General features: G+C 30.5%; 2 protein-coding genes across 5 annotated transcripts in view; one reads left to right on the plus strand and one right to left on the minus strand.

Annotated features, from left to right (window-relative positions):
- The window catches only part of LOC132741554 (uncharacterized), a 35,882-nt gene extending 27,994 nt beyond the window's left edge, over positions 1–7,888 (minus strand). Inside the window, exon 1 of the mRNA XM_060729749.1 lies at positions 7,765–7,888. The gene's annotated coding sequence lies outside the window, so the exon portion shown is untranslated. The remainder of the gene's footprint in view (positions 1–7,764) is intronic.
- Positions 7,889–8,013: 125 nt separating this feature from the next.
- On the plus strand, positions 8,014–21,593 carry LOC132741553 (stabilizer of axonemal microtubules 4-like). 4 transcript variants are annotated; one of them, XM_060729747.1, is made up of 12 exons: positions 8,014–8,137; positions 9,467–9,699; positions 9,946–10,099; positions 10,474–10,596; positions 10,904–10,964; positions 11,858–11,878; positions 14,237–14,349; positions 14,755–14,826; positions 15,500–15,705; positions 16,057–16,227; positions 16,590–16,754; positions 17,250–21,593. In XM_060729747.1, the coding sequence occupies exons 2-12, from the start codon at positions 9,470–9,472 to the stop codon at positions 17,341–17,343; spliced, it is 1,410 nt and encodes a 469-aa protein (XP_060585730.1). In that variant the 5' UTR covers positions 8,014–8,137; positions 9,467–9,469; the 3' UTR covers positions 17,344–21,593. The 4 variants fall into 4 exon arrangements, with proteins under 4 accessions (XP_060585730.1, XP_060585729.1, XP_060585728.1 ...); XM_060729746.1 differs by having other exon boundaries at positions 8,035–8,148; XM_060729745.1 differs by having other exon boundaries at positions 8,090–8,207.
- Positions 21,594–23,423: the final 1,830 nt, after the last annotated feature.

Raw genomic sequence — 23,423 nt, forward strand, 5'->3', positions numbered from 1 at the left:
TTATGATTGTAAAACAATGGCATTTGTAACACTTGTTCTAAACTGTCTATACAAAGTTTATCTGTAAAAATCATATAAGCTTTTAAAACATCTATCCAAAAAGCATTTTTAATTTTATCAATTGTCAATTTACAAAACAATTTACCTGTGCTAAACACTTTATCAATATTGAATAAAGCCATCACTAGCTTATAACATTTACTGTTACTATTACTAACATACCTTTTAAACCATTTTATCTTTACAGAATGTATATAACTATCAATATCAATCATATTTAGACCACCTTCCTGATATGTTTTAATAACTACTGATTGCTTTATCTTTGCTTTACCTTCCCATATAAATTGATAAAATAAGTCATTAAGTGTTTTCAAAAATTTTGAATTAGGTGTTGGTAAACTTGTAAAGCAATGAGTGAATAAAGGAAGGAGTAATGACTTAACAACAGTAATTTTTCCTATAGGTGTTAACATTCTTTTTTTCCAGTATCCTATACTATTTTTAACTTTTTGAAGTTTTTCATTAAAATTTAACTCTATCATTTTTTCTAAAACCCGGCCCTAAGTTAACCCGGCCCCAAGTCAACCCGGCCTCAAAATTGGTCAACCCGGCCCCAAAATTGGTCAAACCGGCCCCACAGTAATTTTTTTTGGTCAATGCGGCCCCAAAATTGGTCAACCCGGCCCCAAAATCGGTCATTCCGGCCCCAAAATATATATTTTCAAAGAAAACTATTCAGGACATTTTGTTGTATGATGGAATAAAAATGATTAATTATTAATGTAATATCATTAACTATAGAACAAAAGTAAAAAGAAAAACATGAACTGGCATAAAAGTGTTGGTAAATTTAATTGCGCCGATTAAGACATTAATACGCAATAGTGATAATGAATAATTATATAACACCAACAATTATATGTAGATCTACATCAACATTATTTCAGATGTGATAATCAAACAGTTTAAAGCAATCAATTAACAAAAAGGTATACAGCTGTGAAAAACAAATCCTTTAAATAAGTTGCTAGTATCTTTTATGTCTTTATTCGATCACTTTTACATATATAAATCCGTGATTCGATGTAAATTAAAGATGTTTCGTGAGTGTTAATGCGATAATTTGGAAGAAATGCACAGAATTTCGAGTTAAAAGGTTTGTATAAATTAAGTTTCCAACAATCTTTTTCAGTTCATTTAAATGTTTCTATTGAATACGTTCATCAGTATAATTAATATTTGTTTAGTTTTTTATTAACTTATTTGCAAAGAATATTTACTGTGTAAAAAAAGTATTGGTATATTACTAAGTGTTTGAATAAATGATAGTGTTTTGTGTTAAATCACTTTACATGTATGTCATTATGACTGATAACTGTATTGATTGTGGATATATTGTGCGTGACAGACAGGAAGCAGTGACCTGCGATACCTGTGATAGATGGCAGCATCATTATAATTAATCTTACTTAAAAACTGTTAATAGAAACACTTACTTAGTGTGCTTTTGGTAATTTCTTTTATTTTTTTTCTTCTTTTTAACATACAATAACATAGTAATGATTTGAACACATTAAGGTTTCTTTTCCATGATATGTCAATAAGAAAGTTTAGTTTTTTCTTAATATGCATGTGTTGCTTGTTTGTTAATATTGCTAGTTTTTATATAAAATAAATAATAAAAGATATCATCGTTAAACTTTTGATATTGTTTTTGTTGTTAATTTTTATTTTATTTCTTGAGAAGTGTTTACATTTTAAAGCAAAATAAATAATAAAAAATGGGGCCGGGTTGACCAGAAATAACATTGGTTTGGGCCAGGTTGACCAATTTGGGGCCGGGTTGACTTGGGGCCGGGTTGACTTGTACCGAAAAAAACATACATAATTTAGGGTAAAATTATGCACGTTGGGTATCGACCGTCGGTCAATATACAAAAAACGTACAAAATCTCCCAAGGAGTTGCCATCTTGACATGTATCCTTCTTTATTTCAATTGTGGAATGATTAACAAGAAAACACATTTTACTTTGAAATCAGTAATGTAATTTGTATTGAAAATAAACATTTTAAATGGATTAAATCCTTTTTTGAACAAGTGTCAATACAAAAAATCATTACCGTTACGCAACAAAAAATAATAAATAAATCATGTTCAAATTGCATTATAAAGAATTAGTTTTTAAAAAACATTAATTCTAAAGACACAAAATTGTAAATAAATGACGAGATATATCTAATATTATTCTGCAGTCTATGGGGCATGATGAACTTATCAAAATTATAAATTCAGCAAAAAAGGTGGTGGAAGATTTTTTCTGTCAACACACCAAGTAGTCTCTTTCGAGAATAAATCAAATTAAAACATATTAATCCAATCATTTGCAATATAAACGCTTTAAACTATGTAATAAGTGCATCTGAAATTTAATTTGTAAGTGAAAATATCATACGTGACGGTAATGATTTAACGTAACGGTATTTACATAGCACGTAACGGTAGTGAAATCAACAATTTAAACGAAACTGAAGCAATATAGCACATTTAATGTCCAGTTGATTATACATTTTAAATGTACACGTAATAAACCTAGAGGAATGTTCATTTGATAATTAGATTTTTTTTCACAGATTAAGCTCTTTCGCCACTAACTTCCACATTGTTGGTGGGATTTGGCAATGTCTTGATGTAACATGTTCCGGTTTGTCCGTCAGAAGTGTGAGAACTTGTTCTTTGTTATACCATAAGACATCATCGATCATAGGCCAAAAATATCTGTTATTCTACTATGTGCATTGCCTGAAGAATAAATAATATGAAGTATTAACATGTACATACATAATTATTACGTAATTTAGAATTATGTCAATTATATAAATAAGACACGAGCACATTTTGGTGCATTTTGGTAAATGAGAATTTTGTACCTTAACTTCTATTTCGTCCTCATCAACATCAAGAATAACTCCTGGGAAAGGGAGTCCATCGTATTGTACAACAACATATCGACCAATTAGATTTTCCTCAACAACAGATACTTTGTTCAGCTGCACAGCATCAACATTTTTCTCTACGAGTTCCGACATTGTCACCTGAAGAAAACATGATAAAATCATAAAGCGCTGGTTGATGTCCAACAAACGTATATAATAATGACAACTTCATATTGGGACTTTGTTTGATAACTTGAGTTTACATGTGCAATGCTTTGCAAGCACTTTTCATTCTTCCTTTACAAATTCTAAAATATGTTTGTGAAAAAGTTAAATATTTCACAATAAATTGTCACCATTTTTTCTATCTTGTTTTGTCATATCTTAATTTAAAATATATACCAAATAATTGATCATACCTTAAGCTGAGGTACAGTGTGAACATCAGGTTTGAAGCAATTGCACTGTAATTTGGTCGGGTGTTCACAGAAACACGACAGCACTCTAGATGTGAATGAATGTGGTTCCTCCAATACAAGCTGTAAATTAAATTGATTTTGTAAGTATACTGCATTATATGAAAATAAGTATTACTTTATTACTCATATGCAAATAATTTACTACTTATATTGTTTTGTATTTTTAACAAATTAGTTATTGCCATAATTAAGCTACATATGTATGTGTGTGTGCTTGTGTGTGTGCGTGTGTGTGTGCATTTATAAGTCTATGTGTGTTTGTGTGCTATTGAATCATCTAATTTTCTAGTCCTTAGATATTCAAAATGCCAAGTATTTGAAAAATTAAGATATTTACCTGGTGAATTTTCATAGTGCCTTGCAAAGGGGATAGGTTTTCTGAAACATCTTCATCTATCTCACAGATCTTCTCTTGAGGTATTAGGAATAATTTAACTGACGTTGTGTCCTGTATTAAATTTATGAAATCTTTTGCACATGTTATATCTAATTCTTTAACAATTATAGCTTGGTCAGCAGCTTGCTTCACTGCTGCCCCAATACCATCTGCAGGTCCCTTGCCATGTGCAGCTTCTAAAAAGTTCCATGTTGACATTCCAAAGCCATATTTTTGAATTTTTGTTGTCCAAAGATAGAAATTCTGTTTATTTCTATATTGGGTTGTAGGCCCGTCACTGACAAAATGGATGCGTTTGTATTTTTTGCCAGCAGTAACATGATTCAGCACTGGTTCAAGGTGTGCCCATATTGCTGCTGGGTCGTGTCTGGGGCTATCAGCTACAGTGCAGAATGGTATTATGTTATCTTTAGTGTAAACAACACCTGTGTGAAGTGAAATGAAGTTGCGTGAACCACCGAAATGCATTGCTTGAATTTCGTGTGCGTATTTGCAAGCGTAGTTTTCAGAAAAATCAATATGTGCTATCAATTCTTCATGCGTAAGGTTTCTTCGCAGATATTGTTGTGGTTTGTACTGATTTCACATATTAAAAATGCGCCTACACGCCCCTCGGATTTTGTCGTTTATTTCCTTTGCAAGAACTAGTCTGGTACCTTGTTGTTGTTGTTGTTGTTGTTGTTGTTTAACAATCTTGTTTACAATTTTTGAGTTTTCAGTTTCATAGACTAGTTCTCGCTTTGTCTTCCATTCATGCCAGGTGATTTGCTTCAATAGATCTGTTTCCATCGTCATGGCTAAAAGTATTTTACTATCTTTACATTCATTGCATTCTCTGTACATGCATTCTTGGCTTATATCATCACATACAATCGTTTTGATTAAAACATTTAGGTTTTTTGTCTGGACTAAGCCATCTTTGCATGCAGCGTGTAATTTCAAGTTTAAATTATCATGGATTTTACACATACAAGTTTTTCTATCCTTTTCTCGGGGTTTGATTACCCAGAATGGTCTAAGCTTGCAAAACAAACTGTATGACATTGAATTATTCTCCCATAGATACTTTGCGTGCTATGTTTTCAGGTCGTCAGCTAAAAATCTGATCTGTTTCTTTGTCCCGTTTCTAGTGATGGTTGCATTTTTATCAGCAGTAATTCGCGAAACATCATCTCTTTCAAAATACTCGTGTAATTTTCGTTTCATTCTTAGAGTTTTTATGTTAGGCTTACGAAGTGGTTTTTGTTCAAGATGTCTTCGAGATATTGCTAATGTTGTATTTGCAAATGTAGTTAGACCATATTGCTTTAATATTCTTTTCCTTGTAACATACCCTGCTATCAATCTTTTTTCTTTATTTGTCTTAGCCATTTTGTATCGTTGTCTTATATTGTTAATCTTTGTTTTGTACAGCAGGAAGGCCTTCACAGGAAATTTATTTTTTTCTTTATCAGTTCTTTGTATCGGGTCATACTTATCAATGCCATGTACCTTATGTTTAAGACGGTTGTATCGTTTCTTGTATTTTTCGGTAAGGCGTTCCTGAAACTTGAGCTTTATTTGTAATGTTTTATTTTTACGATAACACTTAGCTTTGTCATTTTTTCTCTTTCGTGCATATCGTTTTTTCATGCTGCTTGATCTGTTGTTTTCAAGATTTTCCGCTCCTTGGTCATTTTCATATAATCCATGCTCAGGAGAAGTTGGCGGAGTAATCAAGTTATTTGTAACATTTCTTCTTTGTCTGTAATATTAAGAGTTTTCCCTCCAGCGCTTTCGTGTGAGCCTTTTTTCACGAGCTGACATATCTTCTATTGTCTTTAACTTTCCCTCTTCTCGACGTCTTTTGTTACGCTCTCTCTCTTTTTGTTTGTATCTGGCATGGGCATCTGGGTCTGCCCGCTGTTTTTCGCGCCAACGCGCCATACGCTCTTTAGCTGTGAGTCCCATTGATGCAGTTGTTTTGTTTTTAATTTTATTAAGTCTCTAGTGTCTGCAATACAATCAGCTACAGAGGTTTTTTTTACTAACAAATTGACACCGATAGTCGGCGTCTTCCCCTCGGTAAATAGCCAAGTTTTTTCCCCCAAAAAATTCTATTTTCCTTTAAACTGGATCAGATTTAATAATTACATGGTTTAAAATATTATTTTTCTTCATTTTATGCAGGATAAACCACCAATTGTTGTTCAAAATAACCAAAAACATTGCAGGAAACTGCAAGTACTGTCTCAACATGGAGGCAGCCATTTTTTTTTCTTGGCTATATCCCGTACTGAACGGTACTATTTCTGGAAATCAGTTGCTATCAAAATATTGTCATTTTCTTGGTTATTTTTAGTAAAGTAATATATTTTGTACTTCTTATTATGAAAATGACTTATATGGAGCTAAAGTGTGTCACAGATACACTATTATACCTATACTGTATTAACTTTCATACAAAAATAGAAGTATAAAAACCATTCACCACCATACATATTAAGAAAATATGTTATACTGCAAAGAATATTTTGCATGATGATAAAGTTTTTAAGGGGAAAAAGATATAGTTGTAACTCTCTACTATGTAGTTAAGTATATAGTATAAATAACGTCATAATAAAGTTTCCCCAAATTGACTTTTTTCGTATATTTTTTCCCCTCCCTACCAGTGTCCAGCGTCTTCCCCTTTTCCTAAAAAAAACCCCTGAGCTAAGTCGCAAACACGTTTCCCCCAGTAAATATCCTTATCCTTTTCCTCGTCTCGAAGATTTAATAAGCTGTAAAAAATGCGCTGTGTGTTTCCTAAATACCGGTCAGTGTTGTTCAATATCACTTTGAACCCTGAAAGTATTGATGATATAATTTAGGAAGATGGTAAACGTTATTTATTTAAACTTGTGTTATTTTCTATATCTATATATATATTTATATTATTTAATGCCTTATCATTTAATGCCTTATTTATACCACTTAATATAATGTAACTTACAATTTTATATCTGATTATCATTACCGTTACGTCAAATATCACTACCGTTACATACTACTATCACAATTTCTGTAACGGTAGTGATTGTAACAGTAGTGAGTATAAACACAATATTCCCCGTTGGAGAGCCTCTCTATATCACAATGTTTACTATTATACTAGCTACGAGTTTAATTCGGTATGTTCAAACAACAGTAGCAAAAATATTATTATGTTACTAAAGCAACGATCTTAAACATATATAACGGTAATGATATTACTAAAAAGCACGTTTTATATGCATATATTTACCTTTAATTTTGTCATCTAGATCGTCCGCCATTCTGGTGGCATCTTCTCTGCTTTTAAAATATTCGCGCCAATAAACTTGTTTACGTCATCAAATGAAGAGTTATGAAAAGGGAAGTTACTTTGAGGTTGTTCTTTGGATTATTGTAACGGTAGTGACGCGTATTTTTTCTTGAAAGGGACATTTTCCCTGAACATTTTTTAGAATATTAGCCTAAATATATCATTTTAATCTCATAATATTCGTAAAATTTGTTGATAAAACATTAGAATTTCAACTATATTTCACGTTGACATTGTATATGCACAAAAATACAATCATTTTAATTTGTGTATTTCTAAATCGGGACATTTTTTTTCTATATGAAAAAAAGTATGAATGTTCACAATATTGTCAAATTCTTAAAATAAAAATATTGAAAGACATGTAAAATATTATCTTTCAGTAGAATCAGGATTACAAATATACCTTTGAGAATTTAAGTATTTATTTTTCAAATTATATATTTAAGGAAGATCAGGGACATCAAATGTACGTTTTTTTTATATTTAAACCCCGGTCCAAAAAATGTTGGAATTTTAGTTTCCCTTTTTCCTTTTTCCTCGAGGTCCATTTCCCGAAAAATTTTTGGGTAAAACATAAACCCCACACAATTATTCCCTCCCAAGACTTGGGATAAAATTATACCTGTAATAAACCTGTTTAAATTTGTATTTTGCGTTTTGTCACTTTTCAACTTTTCACGTGTTGATTCCGGAAGTAAATAAATGTTAATGTAAAAGCGACTGCTAACACGAATCGCTGCAATCGTATCGTTCGATGTAATAATTTCTCCGTGTCGTCACCATCCACTGCTTTATTTACAAATTAGAAAGAAAACAATAGAAATGACCATTTAACAAAAATAAACTTTGTCCTTAAAACGTCCCCGTCAAAAAATATTTTGTGACACACTGTCCTGCAGCGATATTAGACGAAATTCGTTCGTCAAAGTTTAAATGTCGTCGATAATTGTCTCCCCTTGAAAGTTTATGTGTTGCCAGTGACGACGATTAACCAGGTAATTTTGAGGTCAGTTTTTTCTATTGATATTTGATAAGAATCAAGTGTTCAGCTGGTGTTTTTAAAAGGTAATTAAATAAACAATTCTGATTTACACTTGTTTAACTTTTTTGTTGATAAATGTGGTAGGAAGGTTTTGACTAAATCCAACTGTTGAGGTTTGAAAAAAATAAAAATGCATATGGTTGTTTTGATAAACAAGATTTATTGCAAAGATAAACAAGAATTTTACTTGTAAGGTAGCAAAAGTAAATAGAACTTTTGATATTTATGAATTGCTTTCTGTGTAATTATAATAGTTATATAGATATAGGGAATTAGGATTCATTCTGTAGTCACTAGCTGGTTCCAGCATTAGTCCTATAAATATGACTTCGCTTTGAGATATTTTTGCTTCTGGGCAAATTGACCGACAAAAACTATAACAAGCCTGTAACGTCTAATATATTGGACTAGTTCCAGCATATGTCCTGCATGTGAGTTAAGAGGTAACCGGTAGTATAATTCTGACTCTGTTGGAAAGGTTAGGCCTGTTTAACTTGCTCTTGGTATTGATAGTTGGTTTAAACATATTTAATTAAGCTCGATTGCGAAACAAGTTATTACAACTTATATTAATCACTTTCGAGTCTGCTTTCTGGAACCAACCAGTACCGGTGTCATATGAAGAAACATGGTCGTGACCCGAATAGGGCTGAAACCCATGATCTCTGGGTTGAGAGGCAGACACCTTAACCACTAGGCCACCGCTCCCCTTGATAGTTTCAAGTGAAATTGTAATGTCTTCATAATAATATATAGAAACAAATTAAACCAAGCTTATAAATAAATCTACTACTTTTTTTTTATATAAAACATCTTTTTTTTAATATTTAATATGTAAATGTTTTTATATTCTTTGATATGTTTGAACTTATTGATAATTAAATGCTAATGACAATATATAAAACAATTTAACAACTCAAAAGGAGGGCTGTAGGAAAAGCTGTTTTAAGACAATTAATTTTTTTCTTACTAATAGCATCAATCTAACTTCGTTTTTGACATACTTGTTTGACATACGTAAGTTAGTTACTCTAAATGAATGCTTTTGAGGAAATTTTTGCAAAATGGACTGTCAGACATTTTTAATTTAGGCTATATATAGGCTTTGGACGAAATGTAGGGCAAAGCCAAATTAAATTGTCTTCACAACTACGATTTGTACTCATATCAGGTTGTTAATAAAAACAGTGTTTCATTATTACACACACTGTGATTAACTAATTTTATCATATTTATTTGTTATGTAAGATAGCTGTTATAATCTACTTTTTATTTTCTTTAGAAAATGGGGCGACTACCAAAAGGCACGCGTACTGCACACATACAGGCCAGCCATGGCCCAGACACTAATATGATGAAATTTTATGTAACACAAAATTCTACAACATATGGGAAACATTTCGCAAACTACAAGCCAAGATCAGGTCATCACACAGGGACTGGCTACTTGTCAAACTTTCGTCCAGGAGTATACTACAATAACAGATTAGACCGACAGGATAACCCCGCTTTAGCGTAATTATTTTTCTTGATATGTATTAAAGATATATTTAATTTTGAGGACTAGTTATAAAATTCTCAAATACCCAATATTACTTAGCTTAATGAAATCATTTAAATTATAGGTCTTTTCCTACTAATCCATGGTCTCTGGACTCAAATTTTTGTCAACGAACTTTGATTTTACTCAGAGATTGTCTATTTTCAGCCCTCAAGTTTTCTGTTACGGGAAATTATGAAGTATCGCATTTTTATTTTCAGGAATATATGTGCTCAAAATTATCGCAGTGTAACCAGTATAGATTTTCAATCTTACAAAGAAAATAGAGGCAATGAGCCATTACCATTCAACACTCACCAGGTTGGATCTGGATTTGTTAGACAAAAGCCTATAACATTTCCTCTTGATAGTGAGGTATGCATACATGTCATAAGTATAAGTACATTTTTAGTTTCTGTAATCATTGCATAAAAAACTTTTAAAATCATAAGATATGGTTCATTAAGTTAATTTTGTACAGTTATCAAATGTATTTACGTATAACAAACATTAAAAGCTACATTTTAACCCTTACCTTGCACGCAGCAACTGTGTTTCTACCAATGGGACTCAGATCAAGTGACACATCCATGCTAACTGACCATGGTCTGCACTGTTTGCTATTTACTTAGTACGTATTTTGAAGTTTTCCCTAAAAAATAATGATCTTGTCCTGATTTTCAAGTCAATTTAAGATAGGGTTAATGACTTATTTTCTGTTTTATATATTTCAATTGTTTTATTTTTAGGCAAAGGGTGTGTTCATTGATACCAGGGCAGCCTCTGCCCCTGCCAACATTTTACCCAAGTCTAAACCTCTACTGCACTCACTGAGAGCTAAAGATCCTGTAGAGCTGGAGAACTGTGGATATGTGAGTTGTTGATCTGTTTTTAGGACTTTAGGACAAACAATTTATTAGTTTATTATGTTTTTTAAAATGTGTGTTGTTATGATACAAATTTACATGTTTATTAACTATGGCTCTTTTATGAAACTTATCTATTTTTAATATGAATTAAAATTAAAAGGAATATTGACATTATTAATGCAATAATCACATTTAGACTTTTTTTAAATCAACCTATCTGTAAGTTGACATGACTCCATATTTTTTTTACTTTACTCTGCATAGAATGTGAATTGCAATAAAGACAGTATGATGTATTTATTGTTTTCAGGGTCCAAAATACATGCTTTCAGAGACCAAACAGAGATTCCTTGGTGCTCAGCCTGACAGAAGTATGTACATGTATTTAACTATCTTGTATTTTAAAGGTGTTTTGAGTGAATTTCCCTATCTTGTATCACTTTAACTTTTCAGTGAAACATCAACAGCCTAAAAATTATTCATTTTTTAACAATATAATTTGCATTATCATTCAAAATGAAAGTGCCATAAAAAGTTTTTATTTCTATACACTCTATTGAGATTGGGATGTTTAAAAAAGTTTGTCTGTTGAATGTTTAATCCTTTAAACTATAACAAACATAAACAGGAAATCAGGTTTACACCTGGTTAAAAAATCCTTTTAGGAAAACCAATTTCATACAAAATTTTATGAAAAAAGCCTTACATGGGTAAAGAAATCCTATAGCCAAGTTATAATTTCTGTAGCCAAAAAAGCAGAATGTTTTTTTATTCATCTTTATCTACTGGAACCAAAAGTAATCAGCCTTTGCCACCAGTATAGAGCCAAGTCAGCCAGCACATTCATATAGCCTGACCCAGCTCTATACTGTTGGTAGCACAATTTTTGCATTTTAATATTTAAAACCCTTAAATATTGAATGGAATATTCAAAGTTGTGCAAATCCTTTGTAAAACCTTCAGCAGGTCAAGGGTTAGATGGTGCTAGGTTTTTATTCCACTTACAGAACTTGGTTATCATTAAAAGTGTGATGCAAATTTATTTTTAAATCAAAATCTTTCAAATAAATTAAAGCATCTTTTAGATTTAATACCCATGTTTAATATGAAACACAGCATAGATTGAAATCACATACATGTAATTAAAATTTTAAAGAGAGGATTTATTGATTCCGTAGGCAGGGGGGAAAACAATAGTTACTATGTAAACTAACAATGAAAGATGTACTTGTCAGTTATTATAACAATATATATTATACTGCAGATGGTGTAAGCTATTACCATGGTAACTATCTATTAATGACATGTAGAAATTGTCATGTTACTTATATATTACATATTTTACTATCTCTGCATTTTCTTTAGGACAAAAACAGCTTTACCTTTACTTTCCCCTACTTCTCTGTAGAAAGGCAATGTTTGAAATGTCGTTTATAATTCCAAAGGCTTTAAAAATTTGTCTTACTTGTAAAAATCTTAATTTATTGGCTGTAGGTTACAAATTCATGGATTTTACTTTAAGAATGAATGATTCAGAACTTCTGTACTTGAAAAAGGATTTATTTTTTTAAGAAAAAATACAACACAGAACAGAAACCATGGAAATGAAGTCTTGAAGATATCAAAGGGTTCTGTAGTAACATAGAGAACTAGTTCTAGATTTTTAGAAAGAATTGAGATTAACATTATTTCACAGGTGACTTTTGTCATAGTGTAATATTTAAGTTATGATAAGATTAATTTATTTACTGATAAACCATAAACATACATGTACTTCATCAATGACCATGAATACATGTATTGTGTATATGATAATGAAAGTTTAAGAGAACACTGAAGTGATGTAACTAATCATGACAATGTTGAGCCCAGAATATTACATTTCAACTTTAATCAGACATTGCCTTTCTCAATATCTTGTAGAAATTTTCCCGTCAATATTCTGACTTCCATGTTATAAAATACAAGACCCAGAAGCTTGGGAATAGAGATTTAGCTGTAGATTTATATTATTTATTACCTTTCAATCCTTCCCAAGGTTAGCCCTAAATGTCTAAAATAAAGAGTTTTAGTCCAAGTTACATAAAATCAAAACAAAGTTGACAAGTTATAGATGGAAATGCCTTTTAAAGTTTAAGCCTTTTAAGTGACAGTACCGACTCCATTAAAAAGAATATTCCATGAAGATCTACTAAATACCATTCTTTAATCTTACTTGTTACCTCCCTTGTATAAAGAATTTTCTTAGATGTTGACAACTGTATTAGTACCAAGAAGACAACTGTATAAGTACCAAGAATGATATATGAACTATATATTTATCAGAAAATATTGTCATTCATGATTTAGCACTATCATTCCATTTCTTTATAGAAATTACATTTTTCCTTTTGTAATGTATGTTGTAATCCTTTCATGTTTATACTGAGTGTCTTGTATGTCATTGTGTTATCATGACAGTAAGGAGTGAGGCTGCCTTCTCCAGGCTGTAATACTACCTTTACTTTTCCTGTTAAAATTTATCCCAGGTCTCAAGAAAGTTAAACATGCTGACTTTCTTGTCAATCTAAATAAGATAAAATGGATGTGAAACAATTTGCATAATTAAAAGCATGCATAACTAGGACATCTATAGAATAGTCAATCATCTGGTGTACTATCATACTATGTATAAACTGAATAGATTTTTATTTTTGTATCAGTACTACTCTTTTCAGTATTTTCTTTCTCATTTATCAGTACATAGCTTTTGTTCTTCAATAGGAAGATAGTATAGTTTCTATCATTATATAAAATATACTGAAATAATGTATCATTAAACTTTTTCATTGCCATTTATCACTGTCTTTCTCTGTCTCTCTTACTATATGAATAGAATTATCACTAAATTACATTATATATCACATATTTTAGCCTCACAGTGGTATATTATATATATTATTACATGTATTATATTAGGAAGATATCTGTACATGATGCATGTTATTTCATCTCTATAGTTGTAGAATATTTGGGAGACATTGGTAGTTTTTGTAGTTATTCTTCCCTGGAACAATTTACCCCTCAACTTTATTTTGTTTTGTTTATTTCAAAAGAACATTTTAGTGTTTGATTTTTCAAAGAATAGAGGTATTTTTTATCATAATTTTATAACTTTTGATCTGCCACAATGTTGTTTTTGTTAAATTTATAATTTTTTTCCCATTGAATTAATGATAATATTGTATATTATACAAATATGGACTTTTTAGCTGGTGAATATGATGTGATATGTACTGAAAAAATTAATACTGACCGAGGCGATAGAATTAAGAAAAAATGGTGAATATACTCTGAAAATCTATTTTTAGGAAAAAACAGTGAATATACTCTGATATTGAACCTGTTATTTTTTACAAAAAGTTGCTTGTTAGCCAAACAGGGAAAGGCATTTCAAAGCTATTTATAGATTATATAATAACATTTTTTATTGTATGCATGCATTTAATTTATTTTGCTATTTTACCATGCTTTTTCTGTTTGAAGATAACAAATTACAAATACAAGCACTGTGTTATAAAGTTTGATTAAAGCACCTGTATAGTCAGATTTTCTCTATATAACATAATTGACTAGACATGAAATATCTATCATTATATTATAGTGGATACATCAGGAAAGACAGTTGGACCGCAGGAATTCTCCGGATATGTACACGCATACAATGATGAACCTATTACATTCATCCCAGGAAATCCTCACAAAAATGAAAGACCTGTAAATATAACAAAATATTTCACATTCTAGAACAAAAAACTTTCTTACCTGTAAATACAGCAAAATATAACTCATTCTAGAAAAAATTCTTATCAGCTGTTTTTATTCCTTCCTTTATTAATGACTATACTGACTTTACATTCAGGATCAGCATTAAGGTTAATATCAGATATTACAATTGAATTGTTGTCTAAATTCTTCTCACTGTTCTCTCATTGTATACTAATTAAATTTGTGCCATGATTACTGAAGGAACTATTTAATGTATTCAAATAGAAAATATTTATGTATTTCAATTTTTTATCGACTACTGATATTATAAGACACATTTCAAATGTCATTGCTGTGATTTCTACATTATGTTATCAATTAATGTACCTGTACATGATTTGTTATGCTTTTCAGGGTTGGGCAACAATGAGGCCAACAGGTCCAAGTATCATGAAGACAAGTTTCCAACCATCTTCTTATCCAAAGGTAAAACCCTTTACTTACCTAGTTCTATTACAAATATCACATGGAACTTCTTCAGCTGACCCCCTTGTATTGATTTTTAATGCAAATTTTTTTATCTTTGACTGGCTATTTTTGTTGTTAGAACTGAAATTAATCGTTTATTTACAATTTTGTGAATGGTTATGATGGTAAGATATCCATCCAAACTATTAACCCTTTTACTGCCATAGGGACAGCATATGCCGTCCCTATTATTTTCGGTGTATTTCCAAACCTCCTTCTATAATAAAGGTAAAATTATAATAACAATATATAATAATAAAATATAATGAATTTATCATACCTTATATTGATTTTTATATGCAAAAATTTTTTATATCTTTGAACTGGCTATAGTTTATTATAGAACATTAATAAATTAATTATTATTTACAAAATTCTGGAAATGGTGATAATAAATAAGATATCTGCATCAAAGGTTAATGACAGCATTTTCTAACTATTTTTATGTAAGTTTTTAAACATTTTCAACTAGTTTGTCAATAATATTTCATGTAATAATTGAGACCTAAAAGCTTTAAGCACTGTAACATGAAATAAATCTGTGGAATTATTTCTTAATTATTTCTATTCTATATGATTCAGAATTATGGAAATGAGCCATTTTAAATTAAGGTGTTTATTTTGTATATAGGGAGATGAACCGTTCTCTACAGTATCACACGGTTCAGACCGAGGTTCAGGATTTGTACGAGAGAAGTCAAAGCCTCTGTATGTACACAGAGTGATGGGCGATGCGTATGACAAGGCTGGAGATGTACCACAACTGCGTCTTGATAGAACACAGAAAAATGATCCAACAGAATATCTCAATATGCAACACCCGAACAATTTCTCCTCGTTAGTAAATTTTGTGATATCAAATTACACTCGTTACAACAGTGCACTGTATTCTTATGTCATGGTCACAGTTGATTGCAGTTTAGTTATAATACAATTTAAGTTTCCTTTTAATAAGGATGTGATTTATAATATATTTTTGTAGAAATAAAATGAATTTTTTTTTTGTCTTCTTCCATAAATATTAAGCTTATTATTTGTGCCTTAACCTTTTTGTCACTTCGAAATTAGTTCTAGTAATTACTATTGAATACAATGTCATGTACATAAATTTTTCTTTTCAAACACTTGAAATCTTTATAAACCTTACTTCTATTAATGGTTTTGTCTTTTTTCTGTTTGTTATTTCAGCATTATAATGGACACATACAAGGGTCAACAAAGACCATCTCAGACAGAGTGTGACCGCCTGGGTCGTACAGGCACTGGGAGTCAGGAATTGTCTGGATACAGTGAGAATAATGATAGATTTGTTGCCACAGACGACAACCCAAAACGTTTTGTTACTCACTATATGACCAGGTAAGCAAAATAAAAAGAGACCTAGATAGTGTAAATCTCTTTTGATGCTTCTTATAAATGCTAACTAAGATTACAAAACTGGTAATTGATGAATCTTATTTTTCTTGAAAGTTACATACTTTAAATGTAAAATGTATTGACTAGATAAAAATGCTTTAAAATAAAAGTCAATGTAAGAACATTTACCTAATTATGTATCCATATTCAAATGTTTGAAGTAAAAATTCGACAGCTAATATGAAAATATATATGTCTTAATAATGTTTTATGCACACATATAATTTGCATAATCATGATGTATTGTAAAATGTATTAGACATTAATATGTAAATGTATATATCAATTGTTGGGTTTGATTTTAGATTCAATGATCGTACAGAGACCGGACTAGATCGTGAAGGACATTGTCGAGGTGGGTTACAGCGCCAGAAACCTGATGGTTTTACAAAGAGCACCTCTGTTCACAATTACGGACCTGACATACAATCTACAGAAAACTTAAGAAGACTTCAACCATATGTAGCAAGGTTAGTCGTACAAATAATACTGTTTATTTATTTATTTGATTGGGTTTTTAATTCACACCAACACGGTAAGGGTCATGTGGCGACATTCCCAGTTCTTTGGTAGAGGATGACTTTACGTAAGCTGGCTTGGTTGCTTTATTACATGGCAAGATTTAAGGGTAACTGACCTGATGCTGGACACCTTAACCACTAGGCCATCACGCCCTCTATATACAAATCAAACTGATTTCAATTTTATTGATAGAATGAGTTCCCTGAATGCTTTTCTATTCAAATTTGAAATGGTAATTGTCTCGTTGGCTATAATAGACAGATATTTATGACATTTAAAAAAGATTGATCTAAAATATTTCTTGCTCAAATTAATGAACTACAAATTACTTACTGTAATTGCTTCATATTTTGTACGCTAATTTAGAATGTTCACTTGGCAGCGAGTTTTATTCAGTATTTACTATAACTAACAAAAACAATTTGCGTTACTTTGAATTTCAGGAGTATACAAGCCCGGGACGTGTTTTTTGATGATCACACATATGATAGCAAGTTACACAGTTCCCAGCAACAACCTTTAGCAGCCATGTCGTAAAGACTTAACACGCCTGTGTGTCCGTCCATTTTAGTGTCAATATATAATATATAACAGTATTTTTCATTTTGTAAATAGCAGAAACATTGATAAAAAGTATTTTTATTTGTGATAAAATTGCCTGTTTAAACTTATTTTATAAACAATTTTACACATTATATTTTGAACCTTGTTATTTTTAAATCAGTTGAATGTGGTAAACATGATTTGTTATGAACTTTTACATTTTTGCTATATTCTTGTTCTTTTATTATTCTTTATACATTCATGTTATATGCCATATTTGGCAAAAATTAACAGAAATAAGAAATAAATTCTCATTGATAGTTAAAAAATTGCTATTTTTAGCTCGACTTTTCTATGAAAAGGGGAGCTATCCTACTCGCCCCGGCGTCGGCGTCGGCGTCGGCGTTAGCGTTGGCGTCACACCTTGGTTAAGTTTTTCGTACCACCCCACTTTATTTCAGAAGTATTACAAGTATGGCTTTGAAACTTACCATACTTGTTCACCATCATAACCTCCATCTACAGACAAGAGTACATAACTCTGTCAAGGTTTTTGACAGAATTATGGCCCTTTTTTGACTTAGAAAGTGTATTGAGCTTGGTTAGAGTTTTTTGTACCACCTCACTTTATTTCAAAACCATTGGAGGTATTGCTTTGAAACTGACCATACTTGTTTACCATCACGACCTTCATCAACAGACAAGAGGACATAACTCTGTCAAGGTTTTTGACAGAATTATGCCCCTTTTTGACTTAGAAAATACATTGAATATGGGTAAAATCCACTTATTGCCTTAACCCTTTGAGATATTGCTTTGAAACTTTTAATGCTATTTCACATCATTACCCCCATCTGTACGCAAGAGAAGGTAACTCTGTCAAGGATTTGTTTTAAAAATTAAGGCCTTTTATCGACTTAGAATCTTGGTTAAGTTTTTAGTACCAGTCCACTTTTTGACTGAACTGTTTGAGATATTAATTTGAAAGTTGGAATACTTGTTTACAATCATGATTCCCAAACATGTCCAGGAGAAGGTAATTCTGTCAAAGATTTTATTTGAATTATGGCCCTTAACTGTCAATGTTTTGTATTATAGGCAAGCACTAAAAAACTTAAAAAATCTAAAAAAATTCATTCCTATCCACTTGTTCACTTTACCATAAATTATGTCATATAAACATTGCTGTAATATTCAAGGGTATCAAACAACTAGTTATTTTTCTCTTTTTGTACTTGAAATTAAAATCAGTAGTATATGCATATTTCACATTTTATCTCGCCTATTTGATTGGTGGACAAGTTACACAATTCAGTAAAATAATTCTTCACTAAATATCTTAATGCTCATGGCCATTGTTCACTTTAAAAATACAGAGATTCTTGTATTGCCTTTTACTGCAAAAACTTTTTTTATTGGCAAGCAATAAAAAAGTCGAGCGCGCTGTCTTACGGACAGCTCTTGTTGTTTATATTTTGATAAGAAAAATAGTGATTTCCTTTCAAGTTACTTATTTAAAGATTTTACATCATAGTCATGTTTAAAGTTTGTTCACATTTTTGCCATTCATTTTTTATATGTTGCACTTAAGATATTAAAGGTTGAAAATTTCATTTAGTACAATTGTAATTTCACTAATGAATTTACAATGTTTATAGAGAAGGGGAAGTCTTAGTACGAATAGTTAATCCACTTTGAAACTTTGTGAAAAATTGAAATTATTAGTAAGATGAGTGATGTAGTTAGATAGTTATTAATAGTTTGGATCGAAGACTTTAATCAATTTACAATATATGAAAACTTTAGTAATATTTTACCATGGTTACACAATAAATCCTGCCAGTCAACAATCATATAGATAGTGTCAATCATTTAACTTCACAATAGCAATCATTTTATAATGTAAAATATTACAATCAGCTGTCCCTAATATGAAATGATGTTAGAATGGTTCTAGGTCAAAGGTTATAAATCTGAGGAAACAAGAAACCAGTTATTAATTCCTTGCTCTCAATTTCAAATCGACCAATGGCTTGTAAGGTATTACGGGCTTCAAATCAGTAATATTTGTATTTATTTTATAATTTTATTTGAACATTCATCAGACAGATCTCTTTAGAACTAAATCTTTCAGTATTTGGTATTGTTTTAGCAGTTATATGGCAAGAATGCCAGTTGGGTTTGAACTTTAATTAGGACTCACTCCTAGAGGTTTTTATTAAAAAACTTTGGTTTTATTTTCTATGATGTATAGTATGTGTATTTCTAATAACCACCACTGGCAGTATGTGTTTTATATTATAACTTTCTTTGTAAACCATAACCACTATTTTGACAAGAATATTTTACAGTTAAAGGAGACAAAATATTTTAAATCATTCATTGTGCTCAATGTCCTTGTTACAGATTCTCTTTTACAGTTGTTACCTCTATATAATGGAATATATTATATATTTAAAGTTTTATGTTTTATTTTGTGCTTGACTTTAACTTGCCACCAGTATTGAGTCAGGCCGGCATCAGGCCTGGTGCTTTACTGCTGGTAGCTCAAGTTCAGTATCCCAGAACTTTTGAAAGGACTGTTCCAGTTTTAAAGATTGAGGCATAAATCCATAACACCATGTAAATGTTGGCAAGTTAAGGATTTATTCAAATTATAAATTTATTTATTGCGTTTTCTGTTATAATCTCATAAATAGCTATACTAGGTATAAACGAACAAAACCTACTTTTTTGTTAAGTTTATGACTTGAATTACCAGTAATTTTCTATGCTTAATTGTTGTTATTTAAGTGTTGCAGTTTTATTTTTTTTTATGTAAATCAGCTATTTTTGTTTTTTTATTTGCTCAATAAAACCTTTTTTAAAAAGATCAGTAATATTTATATATCAATATGCTCATTCCTAATTTGAAACCAGTTAAGTTTTAAAATATTAATTAAATTTTTATTCAAATATATATATACCGGTATTTACCGGTAGGTGTTACTTAATAAAACTGATGTGTGTTAAATGTTAAATATTTTGATATAATCTCATTTTAAGCTTTAAATATTGATGTTGTTTTACAAGCTACTGGCTTGTTGTTTCTATTGTTGCTTGAACTGTTTGTTTATATATCCTAGCCTAATGTAATTTATAATGAAGTCATTCAGTTTATTATAATTATTGTTTTTATTATAGAATATCAATAAAATATGACGTACCCAAAGGACAATTCTAATTTCAATAGAAAATATCAACTTAAATGTGTAAAGATGTTGATTTTGCATACCAGAAACCATTATCTTTATATGATTGCATGGTGCACAAAGTCTTTGTAATCTGAAAATTTGTTAATTTTTGAATTCTGTGATAATTATATATTATATAAACATACATGATTTTGATCACTATAGTAATTATTGTATATTGTGCGTGTAATGTGGCGTGTTTTCAGTGTTGATGTTGAATTGTGCAATCCTCGCATACTTCTAGCTTTATCCATTGTATATACAATCCCTTAATGTGCTAGAATGGTTCTAGGTCAAAGGTTACAAATCTAAGGAAAAGAGAAACCAGTCATTAATTTCTTGCTCCTGATTGGTTGATTCAATTTCAAATCGACAAATGGCTGCGCTGAATCTTCAGAATGGTTTATTTACTTAGTTTTGTAATGTTTGACTGGTGTTTTCACCAGGCTATGTCAAATAGGCTATTTCATCATAATATCCTAGTCTGGTTTTTGGGTTTTCTAAACTATAACTTTTATATTATATATTTCTATAGCTGCATAGCTTTCAAATTGCTTTTTGTTGAAAATGTGCAGATTATTAGTACTAATAACCCTATAATCCAAAACAATTATATACAAAATGAGCTTTGTCCCTTATCCCTTACGGCAATATTTTATCAATTTTCTAAAAAATTTAAAAAGTAACTTACAAAACAGTAAAGAAAAATAAGTTTATTTATTTTGTCAGCATGTACATCTTTACTGCCTTTTGTGAACTGCCGACAATTATCTGTAGATTATTTCACTCAAAATTTTTTTGTAGCATTAAAATGTACAAAAAATGTTTTATCCCCAGCTTTGTAAAATTATATGGGGGAAATATTGGAACTTCTTATTTCTCCGAGGAAATCTAAGGTAACGTTTTTTTCTTGAATTTCTTTCATTTTATGAAGTATTAACATTTTTATGCTACTTTTTTCTTTGCACCATTGTGAAAATATGAATGCTACAATAAAAAATACATTTCTAATTTATTGTTCTTGTTCATCTTTAAAGTAAATTTAAAATATAAAATTATAAAAGAAAAGGAAACTTTTATCACTGTTATGGTTTATATTGAACACAAATATGACATAATACATATGTAGTATTTCTATAGACAGTGATATAAAACAAAATATATGATATTCTGCAGCTATGCTTGCAAATTTTTGTACAAGAAAAAAGGACATAAGAATAAAGATCACATTTTACATGATGTTTGACAAAAATTCCTACCTGGAATGGATCGGATATTTCTTCAGTTAAAACCTCAGATTTCAGATAGAAAAAAGATTAATATTTTATATGGAAAAGATTATTAATGTATTTGAGAATATAGTTATATAGAATATAATTATAGAATGTTATACTGGAAGTGTTATAAAATGTACTGAACTGTTGACACAAGTCTCTGGTGTATTAATGTACATTATTAGTGTACATCACTGACAACATTGACCTCTCTAAACATATACATCACATATTTAGCTGAGAAAGCTTTATATGAGCCGCATCACGACAAAACCAACATAATGGCTTTGCGACCAGCATGGATCCAGACCAGCCTGCGCATCCGCGCAGTCTGATCAGTATCCATGCTGTTCGCTATCAGTTTCTCTACTTGTTATAGGGTCTGTAAGCGAACAGCATGGATCCTGATCTGGATCCATGCTGGTCGCAAACCCATTATGTTGGTTTTGTCGTGACGCGGCTCATATGATAGTTGTTGAACTTTATCCAGTAGATTTAATTCATTACCTGTAATGTAAATCTATGTCCCTAGATACTTTATATCAAATGTCTCGGAAAATGTCAATCAAACCAATCTAATCTATCAAACTCTAATACTGTCTCATCTATGCTGACTTTTGAAGGTTTTTATGCACTTTCATCATGACAATACACCGTTAAATCAGCTTTTAATTTAAAAAAAAATAAAATGGGCTAAAAAATGTATTTTGTTTTAACGATTATATATTTTTTTTTATATATATATTTTTTCCATGGCAATATGTCGAACTGTATCTTTGAAAAAAAAAAAACAAGAAAAGAAAAGGAGAAAAAACAAGACTGAAATAACTTCCTACATCCAATCTATATGTATTTACTAAAACCTTTTTCACCACAGCATAATTTACAATCTTTTATTGAAGGTGGTGATGAAACTTACAGACTTTTGCCCATTTCTTCATTCATGGCTGGTACATTTTCATTATTCTGGGGGCCTCTTGCCTCTTCTCATAGAATAGCATTCCAAAGCAGTTATTCTGTGGTTCTATGAATTATTCATTACTGTACATGAACAGTGTCAATCAAACCAAATGTGAAAAAAAAATCTTTACTAAATGGGTCACACTATTTTACCAAAAATCTCTTCATTCATAGTGAAAACCTTTAATTCTGCTTTCTTAAAAAACAGCCTTTTTTAACATTTGTGGTTAAAAAGCAAAGAATTTTATTAAGAGATGGAAGGCTAGGACTTAAAATTAACATGTTTTGACTTCACACAAATTACGGTAGATATGTTATGTTTTAAACTTTACACACTATAGATGGTTACAATACGAATATAATTTATGGTGTCATTAGAAAACTGGCAGATTTTTTAAAGAAAAGATCAACTTTACTTGACTTGTAATAGGGAACACAATTTCCCATGCATAGGTTATCCATTCTTTTATTTATATATTGACATAATCTGTAAGATTTTTTCATAGATTTCAGTAAATTTCTGTGATTGAAATATTTTACTCAAGGATGAGCATAGTATATCTTTAAGAGATGGTTGGGACTGGGGAAATAGAATGATGCCAGTCAA

The sequence above is a fragment of the Ruditapes philippinarum genome, unplaced genomic scaffold (genome assembly GCF_026571515.1).
Source record: "Ruditapes philippinarum isolate M1 unplaced genomic scaffold, ASM2657151v2 ctg8818_1_1_1_1, whole genome shotgun sequence".
NCBI classification, from domain to species: domain Eukaryota; kingdom Metazoa; phylum Mollusca; class Bivalvia; order Venerida; family Veneridae; genus Ruditapes; species Ruditapes philippinarum.

What these genes read in the sequence shown, in the direction of transcription:
- LOC132741553 (XM_060729747.1), top strand. Translation starts at nt 9,470, where the DNA reads ATGGGGCGACTACCAAAAGGCACGCGTACTGCACACATACAGGCCAGC. An exon ending in CAGGATAACCCCGCTTTAGC is followed by an intron (nt 9,700 to 9,945) that starts GTAATTATTTTT and finishes TTTTATTTTCAG; the next exon opens with GAATATATGTGCTCAAAATT. An exon ending in AACCATCTTCTTATCCAAAG is followed by an intron (nt 14,827 to 15,499) that starts GTAAAACCCTTT and finishes TTTTGTATATAG; the next exon opens with GGAGATGAACCGTTCTCTAC.